The sequence below is a fragment of the Pseudopodoces humilis genome, chromosome 11 (genome assembly GCF_049639895.1).
Source record: "Pseudopodoces humilis isolate 2021_Gansu_Grassland_sample_001 chromosome 11, ASM4963989v1, whole genome shotgun sequence".
Classification (NCBI taxonomy): domain Eukaryota; kingdom Metazoa; phylum Chordata; class Aves; order Passeriformes; family Paridae; genus Pseudopodoces; species Pseudopodoces humilis.
Window position 1 is genome coordinate 25,114,900 of NC_142210.1, and position 11,561 is coordinate 25,126,460.

The 11,561-nt window shown below is 38.4% G+C and overlaps 2 protein-coding genes across 4 annotated transcripts in view; both read left to right on the forward strand.

Annotated features, from left to right (window-relative positions):
- TM4SF1 (transmembrane 4 L six family member 1) overlaps positions 1-602 on the forward strand; it is a 32,935-nt gene extending 32,333 nt beyond the window's left edge. For all 3 annotated transcript variants that reach the window (XM_088061010.1, XM_088061009.1, XM_005525220.3), the window contains exon 5: positions 74-602. In XM_088061010.1, the coding sequence (XP_087917136.1) occupies positions 74-88 (15 nt within the window). In that variant the 3' untranslated portion in view covers positions 89-602. The remainder of the gene's footprint in view (positions 1-73) is intronic.
- Positions 603-2,037: 1,435 nt separating this feature from the next.
- Positions 2,038-7,880, forward strand: TM4SF18 (transmembrane 4 L six family member 18). Its single transcript, XM_005525160.3, has 5 exons — positions 2,038-4,387; positions 5,974-6,063; positions 6,713-6,855; positions 6,952-7,132; positions 7,571-7,880. Exons 1-5 carry the CDS (start codon positions 4,211-4,213, stop codon positions 7,583-7,585), a joined length of 606 nt encoding a protein of 201 aa, XP_005525217.1. The 5' UTR covers positions 2,038-4,210; the 3' UTR covers positions 7,586-7,880.
- Positions 7,881-11,561: the final 3,681 nt, after the last annotated feature.

An 11,561-nucleotide genomic window follows, 5' to 3' on the forward strand; every position in this document is an offset into this window, starting at 1 on the left:
TTTGCATTTTAGTTGGATACAATAGTAGCATTCTTTCCATTAATACGTTTCTTCCTTTTTGTCCCCCCCACAGGCATACGTTTGCTAGAACCTGACAATGCATTGACATCGATGCATGTGTGTGCTGTAATGAATATACTGTGGATTTTTTTTTTAACATTCTGTGCATACTGAAATTCACATTGTTGTCAAACTGAGATGTTGGCATGAACTTAACTGACTTGGGGCCTTTGTTGCTGGAGTCATATGCAGGTTTTCTACTAACCTGCCTGAACCGGAAGGCAAAATGTATCCTGAGTGTCTTTGGTTCATTTCATCTTGGTACAGGCAACTGCTTTAACACATGTAACTAAAATGGCGTTATTTATTTTTCTCTTTCTACTGACATAACAGCTCTGTACTTTGTCCTGCTTTCCCAATAAAGTTGCTCTTTCATTCCGATCTTGAAATGAACACAAACCAAATCTAGCCTGGCCTGGATAAAAGGTTTTGGTCAGCTGGACCAAAATTAAAGCAATAGTAAAATGTGGATGATTAAGGGCTTTTCAGGATTTTTCTGAACTTCCCCTGTATTTCACAAATAAAGATTTGTATTAAAAATACCCAGGAGGTGTCAGTGACTCCTTCCCTGCCCATGCTGAACCACTGCTTGCCTGGTCTTGGAGTAAAAGGCAGTGGTGTCATAAGAATGTGGATTTAATGCAATCAGGTTATAACCTGTTTTTCCTTTCCAGCAGGCTCTGCCAGAGTGGGAACTGCTTCCTCTCTTGGTTGGGCTCATTTAACTGAAACGGGTGTTAGTTCATCAATAAGGGTTCAACAATAGCTTTGGGACAGATACAACAGCACATGTGGAGCCTTAGTCCTGGCTCAGGGCTGGCAGTTCCCAACCAGGGAGCTGAGGGGGTCCCTGCACAGCTGAGCCCCTCCTGCCCTCCCAAGAGGGATCATCCCCTGATTGCTCCATTATAGGCCTGAGATAAAACAAGATGTGGGCATGACTCCTGTTTTTTACCTCACTCAGCAGACCCTCAGGCCTCCCAGTGTTCAAGGATTACAGTCCAAATTCAGGTCAGCAACAACAGATTAATCTGAAATATCTGACTTCACCAGTTATCAGCCTGAAGGCATTACTGTAAGGTCCTGGGTAAGAATCTCTGAAGTGTAGCTTGTTGTCCATTAGACTGAAAGTTTCATCACAAGTACATCTGAATAATGTGCTGCCAACAGCATTGCTGGCAAAGCCAGCTTGGCAACATTGCTGCTGGCAATGGCATTTTTCAAGTGAAAAGCAAAATGGGACATGCTCTTTATTTCAAAGGAAGGAGGCTCAGTTTTGGAATTTAGCTGTTCATATTGTCCTTGAAAACAAGCAAGTTGGTTTCTATTCATGGGAGAAAAAGAAGCTCCCATGGGTGTCAGTACATCCTTAGGCTATTTGTAACTAGGAGTGTAGTCTTTAAAGATAGCCAGAAATTTCAGGTGTATCTCAGACTGTCTGCACAGTTAAGTCTGCCCTGTACAAATACATGCCTGAAAAAAAAAGTTAACTGTGAAAACAAAATTGTCCACGTATATCTACATCAGCAAAAGAATTCTCAGATGAGAGTTTGTCTAGAATCTCAGGATATCTGAATTTCACAAGAGTATTTATTCACACCTAAATACATAGAAGTAATTGAAGGATTTTAATGCCATTTCTTGGTAGTGTCTATCCTTGTCCTGCCCTGCTATGGAAGGGAGGAAGGAGAATATGTGCATGCACATATGTATACACACAAAATTCCTTGCAGCTGTGTGGTCCAGTGCCTTTGTGTGTGAAGATCCACTGTTTGAAAAAAATATCTGTAAGGTTAAATGGGGTGCAGGAGAGAAAGTGGAGAAGGGAGTCCTCAATAGAATAATGTATAACTACCATGCAACTTAAAGATTTTTGCCTTTATTCTTGCATAAAATTACTTGTTTTTCTGGTACACACAATTAAAGAACTGGAACAATTTTATGAATTCCAATACACAGAATGATTAGGCTAGGGTTTAGACTTGAAACTTCAGCACAAATGTATGTAGCACCAATAGATCCTTGTAGCCCTAATGCACAGCATTACTGCGCACTATTTGTATTGTCATGTAAAAAATCCCCAGCTGGATTATTTTGTTGCCTGGTGCATAAGACAGTGTTTTGAGAGATTTATCTGTTACATTGTGAAGAAGTGATTGGTTTAAGTTTTATTCATTTCAGCTGGCAGAGAAGTCACTCACACAGAGTAAACATGACTTTTCGGTAACAGGCTTGGAATCAGCTCATGAATAATGACAGCAATGGAAAAGTAGTGCTTGCAACATTTGGCAAGATGTTTGATAAACTGGCTTACAGGTTTGTTTAATTCTTAGTATAAAATAGTTGTTTCCTGTTGTAGTGGCATTGTGTGCCAAAAAAATAACCACACTTAGATTTGGTATTTGCAGAGCCCAGTTTAAAAACAAAGTCATGAAGCAGACTGCTGCAATGCAGAACAAATGCTGCTTCAGTCATAATTTCTCAAGTTAGCTTCTTCTAATCAGAACAGGTTATAATGGAAATAGCATCAAAGTTGATTATAAAATAAGATGCTTGCTACTAATTTTGGCCTTTGCTTTTAAGAAAATATTTTGGCCAATTATATGATCTTTGAGTTTTGTACTAAAAAAATCAGTCATGGGGATTGGATGTGCATGATTTTAATGCAGCTGTTTACTCTCTATGGCACGGTGTAGATGACATGAGTTCTGTCTCTGCCTATGAGTCTGGAAAGATAGGCTTGCTACTACTTCTGATTAGAGGGAGACCTGAAAAAAAAGGGTCCAGAGTGATGAGAGTGTAAAACAGGAAATATGGGAAGAATGAGGACTTCAAAATGAAACCTCCTAGAAAAAGAGGAGAGTCACAGCAGAGCACAGGTAGAAAAATGGTGTAATTTTGTAACACCATGCCCATTTCCTTGTGTGATCTCATGTTAAGTGATAGTATGGAATTAGTTACAACATGCAATCTGAACAGCTTTTATGAGAGGATGAGAGAAGCCTCATGTGTGAAGGGCCTGAAACAGCTCATGAGGAAACACAAGGAAAATATTTTGTGATGTCATTGCTTTTAAAATCAGCCTTCCTGCTTTTGATAGACTCATTTTTTTTTCCTTTTTTTTTTTTTTTTTCCTCTGACCCAGCTTTCCTAGTGAATAAAGCTTAAGGTCATTCTTGAGTTCTTTTCTGATGACTCACAGATGGATTGACTGAAGGCTTGGGTTGTGCTGCAAGTGTTCAATCTGCCCTGGCTCTGTGTTACTGGGATAGTGTTTAGATGCTCAGGGTTTGGGGAATGATGACATTCAACAATGGGAAAGCTGTCTGACTTTGACTTTGCACAGTGCAAAGAGCAGGCATTTCAGAACCACAGCCAGACCTTTTGTCCTGCACAAGAAGTCACATGTACATAGGTCAGGTCTGTAGCTGTGCAAGCTCAGCTGTAAGCACAGAATGAAACAATTGGAGAAATGGCAGTATTTCATTTGCAAAGCCACATAATGCTGTGGGAAAGAGTAATTGATTAAAAGTGTGAAAAGAAGTCTGTCTTGCAGTTTCTGACCAGGGCTATTTGGGCTTCTGTACTCTGCAAGATTGCCCAGAGTCAGCCTGCTGTTGCAAGTCAGTAACACATTGGTAGCCCCTTAAGGTTGTCTTAATAAATCTCTGTAGTATGAGGCAAAGTGTGTCCTTCTGTACAGAGACTGGGTATATTTATCTTCTTACAGCCCCCTTTCCCACAGTGCAGTAAGGCTGAAAAACCTTTCTTCTGCAAACTGTGTTGCAGTTCCTGTCATGGGAAGGAGGACGTTTTTGAGCAGTCACTAGGAAATGAGAGCTTTGAAGTTCCTTCCTGAGTCTGACTCCTAGACATATTTCATTTGGAAGATCACAAAGGAGGATCTTTTGGAAGGGAAATGGCTGCTTAAAGACATGCTTAACACAGGACAGTGAGTTTACACAGTGATACTCATCTGTTGTTCTGCTAACTGTTATGCACTTCAGTCCCTGGAATCACACCCCAGTCACTGGTTCCTGTGAATATGAAATGACTGAATCAAGCTGAGGAGGTCAAAACACTTCTTGTATTGAAAGACTTGTAAACTTTTGTTAGCTTAGAAGAAAAAAACTTCCAGAGTTCTTGAGAGATGGCTTTGGAGACATATGGAAACTGTTTGAGTTGCCTGCTGGTACCTCTTGCGCTTTGGAGTATTGTTGTGAACATCCTCCTGTACTTTCCCAATGGGAAAGCTCTGCATGCTGCCAGTTACCAGCTCCCCAACCATGAGTGGTATTTTGAAGGGATCTGTTTCTCAGGTGTGATGGTAAGTGCTCAGTCTATGGATTTTTGATGAATTGCATTCTACTGCAAATAATATTGGATTACTCTTCAGGAACTCTTCTGTAATTGCTTTTAAAAAAAAAAGCATATTGTAATGCTTCAACAAAAACCACTGCAGGCAGAAAAGAACAGAAAAAAGAGTTAGTATACTGAATGACATGTTATGTATGTTAAGTGCAAATGATTTTGCAGGGTGTGCTGGGGTGTTTTTTCTGCTGTCTTTTTGTTTATATGTAATTTTTCCTTGTATTATGGAAGCAAACGTTATGTTGATTTAATAACCTGAAGGTTGAATTAGAGCTCTTTTACCCAAATGAAAAAAAAAAGAGCTTCTCATAATGGTTCCAATGTTTTGAAGAGCGGTATGCAGTCCACTATTTAGAGGACTGGATAGAGTTCACAATGCATCAGGTAGTACTGTTGTCAGCCTAAATACAGAGAAGTGTCTCACTGTGATGAGCATAGTAGGACTTTCCCTGTTACGTTTGCAATATGCTCATCTGCAGTAATGAACTACCACAGAGTTGCTAACTGCTCATGCAATTCACCATGTTGATAAAGAGCTGTAGCCTCAGGAACAGAAAGGGGTTATGTGATCAAAGTTCATTGCACTCAATCAGTGCTTAAAAAGGGTTTATCTGCATAAGGGAGGTTTTTTTATGAAGGTGATGAACTGTTATTAAAACATTAGACATTCTTTAGAAATCGTGTATTTGTTTTAAAGCAGAAGAAAAACTCTGTTCTAGCAGAAGACAAAAATCTACCAGAGAGAAGATTCAAACAGAAAAACAATGGCAAATGTATGAAAAAGTTAACTGCAATACCAGTGATACTGATATTTTGAAGCATTTTAGCCTTAAGGCTATTACCAATTTATTAAAAATGCATGTATCATTCTGTTACAAACCAGCAGCATGTGACAAGACAGTGTTGTGATTCAGGAATACTCTCTTCTCATACATCTCTTTTCAAACCTATGCCTCTCTGAATGGCAGTTTGTGATTCTGGAGCCCAGATCCTATTTATCAAAATTATTCTAGGGTCAGGCTTAAATAATCCAATAATTTGAAAATATTACTTAGATACTTGACAAACAAATGAAAGTCTAAATGAATTTAATCAAAAGTTTGCATTACTGACATTTTCTAGCCTAAGTGTGTTGGTAAGGAAGGCAACACCCTGATTTGTATACCTGTGTCAGCAAGAAGGTGTTGAACTGATGTGTTTGTATCAGTAAAATATTCTCCTTTTCACTGGTATTGATTCTTTTGCTTGTGAACTGGGTTTATTTGTTTCAGCTTCACTGGTGTCGCTGTGCCTACGCTCGTAGCACTTCACTGTGGTGGGAGATGCTGTACTCTTGTCTTTCAAGTATAAGACACGAGTACAGCAGCAGCCTACTAAAACCACCCCAGTCCCATGTGTGCCTTGAATAATTGTGCTGTCCTATGGATCAGCTTTAAAATAGCAAGACAGCAGAAGAGATGCAGTCCCTGCCTTCTAAGGGTGAAGGAGACTTTGACTTAGTATCTGCAGTCATCTCACTGACCTTACAATGTCCTCTTACAGATCCTTATTTTGGCAGTAATTCTAATAATACTGGAGTGTAGTGTGTTCCATCAGTGCTGCCAGAGTGAGAGCTGTAACAAAACCTACAGGGTGAGTCTGTATTTTATTTCTGTGCATCTCCTTAGCATTTGTTTTGAATGCCTTCCTGCTCCTGTTTCCAGCACATCCTGCTGCCCTCTCCACTGCTCTGTTTTCACTTCCTTTCACAGAGGATTCTAAATTGGGTTGCAAGGTCACAGAAAGTGTAGCTTCTTTCTTCTGAAGCATAAGCATGATGAAAGAAAATTAGACACACACTTCCCCCAAATCCTTGCAAAATAAAATAAGAACGTAGAATGAAGCACACCAGCTAAACAGCTTCACCTTTGTATTATTTGGAAGTGTTTTTCTTTTCAGAAATGACTCAATACATGCTACCTGGGATGCAGACATATTTAATACATGCTTGTGTTCCTCTGGTATTTTCTGAAACAACTTTACAAAAATGCGAATTTAAAAGCCCTACCCAAATAATATATAAATTATAATTGTAGAGCTGCCTTAAACTCTGTCTTAATCTTTATTTTGTATGTGTATTCTTACTATTCTTTACCTACTATTTTTCTTTCTGAATTTTGAAGACTGCGTAAATCAAATGTGAAATTCAGCCCCAAGGAAGTAGCTAGACAGACTGAATGATCATATTTGCTGTTGACACTATCCCCACAAGGTAATATTTCTCTCTCTCTCTTTACTTTAGAGTTTTATTTCTATTGTGCTAGCCCTGCTTGGAATAGCTTTCTCGGGATACAGTTGCATCATTTTTACCCTGCATTTGATTCAAGGCCCTTTCTGCAATTCATCAAGTGGATGGAATTATATTTTCAAAGACACTGCTGGGGGGTAAGAAACATTGGTGTAACTCTTCTGGGAGGAATTGTTCATCAAATCAGTAGTCAGAAACATTCTTCTTACTTCAGTCTGGTGTTTCTCTAATAGGTACCTCACAGATTACCCTGCCTGGTCCAAGTGCACAGAACCTGCTAACATAGTGGAGTGGAACATCATTTTACTCTCGATTTTGATAGCCCTCAGTGGATTGCAGTTGATCATCTGTATTCTCAAAGTTACTGCTGAGTTGAAACGAACGCTCTGTGGGACCTATTCTGTTTTTGTGCAGGTAATAAAACATCTGAGGTTAATTTCTTCAGCATCTCCTTGTCACTGTAGCTTCAGCAGTTTCTCTCAGTTGGGGACCTATCCTTTTGGTTTATGCATTCTCTATACTACTGCATTTTTTTCCAGAGAATATGTACTGATAATACATTTGTTTGTTTGGATTAATCCTCTAATTTCTTCTGGTATGCAGAGGTTGGTGGCTGCTCTGTCTGACCTTTAAGACTAGGACTGAGAAGAAAAAGAAGTGGTTAGGAAATTATCACTCATGCCAAGTCCATTACTCTTATGTCAGCAGAGGTTGTTGAAAGCCTTTGCTCTAACATTCAATTTACAGACTGAATGATCAGATTCTTACTAATGACTGAATGACTGATTCTTACTAATATGTGGCTTTCACAGCAATGATGAGAAAGATCAGCACTTTGTTTTTCACTTGCAGGCTGGGATTCTCTGAAAATGGCAAGGAAATTTTTGCTGCTTCTCCCCCACCCCCAGAAAAAGAGTGAAATAGCCTCTCCATTATCCACAGTGGTAGATTTAAATGCTACAAAGAAAAAATGAAACTCTTGTCTTAAACCTTTGTCTATGAAACTTCTCTATTTTGGATGAGATATATTTCAGCTGTCTGACATCTACATTTTTATTCGTCTGTCCTGTTGCACCTGGCAGGAACACTTCATTTTTTTACTCTCCAACTTGTTGTGACAATAGGGATGTTTGAATAAAATGGAACTGCTTTGGTATTGAAATCACCTTTGTTTGTTTTGCTTTTAATAAACTGCTGTAGAACTGCTTTTGTACTCCCTTATCATTGCTTAGACCATATGACTATTTGTTGCTCCGAAAGGGCCTGGTTCAAAGCACAGTACATCAGGAGGGGTTGTTAATGCACTGAGTTAAGCCATGATTTCTAAATTAATTAATTTTAGTTACAGACAGACCATGACGGTGATGGAGGACAGAGCCTACCCCGCTCCTTCCATCTTAGAAATTCTTAACTGCAAAAACAATTACTGAAAAAAAGTTTACCAGGTTTTCCTGTGGTAAAAAAGTCACCTGGGCCTGACTGACATATTAGACACATAGGTCTGAACTCAGCTGTACTAATTGGTACATATTAATAGCTGCACTGGGTTTCTTTTCACTTTGCACTTAGAGGCAAACTTTTTTCTTTTAATCAAGTATGATGTGACTTGAAGGAACGTATGAGGGAACCTTGTGAGCACCCAATGCTAGCTTATTAATATTCTTCCAAGTATCCTGACCTTGCTACAATGGAAGGCTAACATTCTTGACAATAATGATCAGATGAAAAAGAATAATTTGTTTTAAATTAGCAGCTAAAAGTTATTTTTACTTTCTCTGAGAATTATTTTTTCATTTCCAGTGAAAATTCAGGGATTCACAATGAAGCGGACACGTGGCTCATTTGTAGTTGCATGGGCAGCATTTGGCTGTATTTAGCACTCCAGTTTTTATACAATGAACACTCAGAGGAAAGATAAATATGTACTTCAGACTTGCAGTAATGCATGTATCCCTATTACACCAGAACTAGTGGGATTCAGGTACACTGACATCAAATATTAAATTATTGTTAGAAATGCAAACCATTCCTAACAAACCAACCAAACCAAAAAGTGTCAGCTTTGGGTAAATTGTTTAGAAAAAAATAGAATATATATATATATATATATATATATTTGTTTCTGTTTCAAGGCAATATTGAGATATTGCCTTCATATTCTTTTCTCAGATTGTTTTGAATAACTGATTTCTTCCTGTAGGATTTCAAGAATGCATCTAAAATTTTAATTTATTAGTTTCCTTTAAGTTGCAAGAAGTAATAAAGTAATAAATGATATGTAAGAATGGGGCTAGTCTTTTGGGAGATGGTTCAAGGTGGCATGGATTGTCAGAGGTGTGTGATACAAAGGCATGATGACAAAATGAAGACTGTGTCATTGCACATTTGTTTTTCTCTAGATTTAAATATGTGACATACCATTTATCTTAAACAATAATCCTGCATTTTTATGGATTTGTGGATATTGTTTGTGGACAGAAGGAAAAGAAAGAAAACTTAAAAATTAACCTGTACTCCTATCAAACATCTCAGAGAATCTTGCTGATTTCCTGCCTGCAGACTCTGGATCTGTCTTTAATTTACCATTTTTTGTATGATTGTGTCTGGTGAATTTATATTTCCACTCTATCTCAGGCATCTCTTAATTCTGGAGCTTAAATTAAATAAAGAGACATGTAATGTAGCTTTTGTTGAACATCCTGATCCTGCAACCCTTTTTACCCATAATCCAGAATCTGGCATTTCCATTGCCATAGCCAGATTCAACTGCAATTTGATGTTTCATCTTTTAAAGGGGCCATTTATTAATTTGAAATTGTTGTTAAGAATGCTAAAGGCTAACAGTGGGGTCTATTTCCAGATTTAACAGCCAGTTTCATGCAGGGCTTTTGGATGTAAGGCAAAGGTAACTTTGATGTAATCAGTTTAAATCCTGATTTAATCCTAAGTATTTTGTCTTTGAAAAGAGGTGCGATGAGCTGAGCCTGGTAGCAGAACCAAGATTCCTATAAAGAATTTTAAAAATCTAGACATAACCAATGATCCTGATGGTGTTGTTTGAGGCAATATGACCATCCAGCTGCAGAACACAGACCTCACCCAACAACAGCAGGGAGAAGTGGTCTTTGGGGCCGGGACAAGGTTTGCACCATGTTGGAATGTGAGAAACCCTTCTTTGCGCAGGAGTTCCTGGACATGAAATGCGCATCCTGCCTGCTGAAATCCCCACATAAAACACCCCAGGCACAAGAGGAAGAAAGCTGCCCATTTGAGTTTGTAAACTCTTGGCAGGGAGGAGTTAGTACTGAATCTGCAGCAAGAGCTCCAGCATTATTTGTCCCCCACAGCCAGCGAGCGCATTTTGCCAGAGTATCAGGTTTCTGTGTCTGGAACAGTAATGCCATTCATTTAAAAGACTGCAGCTGGAAATCACTGTAGACACTCAGTTTTGCAGTAAAATACTGTGAAGCCCCATCCACACCTTTGCATTTTAGGGTATATTAATACTTGTGTAGCTAAAAGTGACCCTTGCAAAACTAGGGTTTCCTGATAGTTCCTGCTATGGACAGAGGGGTTTTCCACACGGAGCAGCAGAGGACACATGAAGCTGCACCAGCTCTTTAAAAGGGTGTTCAACTGCAGAGGTTTGCAAGCAGCCAGAGCAGCAGCATGGGCAGCAGGCAAAATACACCATTAAAATACAGGAATTGTGAAATGGTGGGGGTTCAATTCAGCTTCACTGTGCAAACTTATTGAGACCTTTTGGCAGAATATTCTATTTGGGGTTTGTTTATTTTTTCTTTCAAGGAAAATTTTGAAGTAAAATATTTGCTTTATCTTTTCAACGCCATTTTGGGGATTTTAAAAACTGACAGCGTATTTCAGCATCTTCAATAGGAGAAATGAGGCACTATGGTTTAAAACAATAAAGGGATATTCATGACACCAAACTGCAGACTCATAATTTAACCAGTTAAATAGGGTCTTTTTATTTAGATCCTGAGATAAGTACCTGTTTTTCAGATGCTCTCTGAAGATAATACAGACTTGAGAAGCTGAGGTACTTTGATCAGTTTTTTGAGTTCCTTAAGAAAAAGATGAGTGTGCTTAGGCATACAGATAATCTGAAATCTTGGGGAAGGTGCAATTAAAAGCGGGAGGAGAAAATATTGCCTGTCAGAAGCTTTTGTTGTATTTTTACATAAGAAAAACATTCAGTTCTTTTGCAAATCACGGAAGAGTAATTTAGAGTATTCAGGGGTGTAAGGCAAAATAAAGCTTATATTCTTACCCTCAGATAAATGTAGAGATTTCAAGGGTACTGCTTGTGTGGACTTTTCTCTTCCTCAATCAAATGGAAATCTGAACAAAAATATATCAAAAACCTACATACACATGAACAACTTACATATTAAAGCATGTACTAAGGAATGACTTTGAATTTAAGTATTTTAACAGGAGATAAAAGTTTTCTCATTTTTAACTCCCTTAATTTACAAAAGGGGCACATGCAACCCAGATAAGCTGATCTTTTCACTGCACTACTTATCTTCATCCATGGCAAAGGAAAAAAAAAAACAAAACCTACAGAAATAATTTTGAACCTGTGAACCTGTGACATCAACCTGTGAAAGTCCAGAATTTCATAATAGATTCGGGAAGATTTCAAAATCTCAGCTTTGGCTTTGTCATTAGGGAGAAGTAGAGTCCTCCATTTAATCCAGATATGTAGAAATGTGAAGAAATTAAATATTCTGACAATGTCTGATGGGAATAGTGATTAAAATTGGTGAACTATCTTATACCATAGTCCTGGTGAATAAGACTAAGATTTTTATGTCAT

What these genes read in the sequence shown, in the direction of transcription:
- TM4SF18 (XM_005525160.3), top strand. Translation starts at nt 4,211, where the DNA reads ATGGCTTTGGAGACATATGGAAACTGTTTGAGTTGCCTGCTGGTACCT. An exon ending in GCTGTAACAAAACCTACAGG is followed by an intron (nt 6,064 to 6,712) that starts GTGAGTCTGTAT and finishes TCTTTACTTTAG; the next exon opens with AGTTTTATTTCTATTGTGCT. An exon ending in TTCAAAGACACTGCTGGGGG is followed by an intron (nt 6,856 to 6,951) that starts GTAAGAAACATT and finishes TTTCTCTAATAG; the next exon opens with GTACCTCACAGATTACCCTG.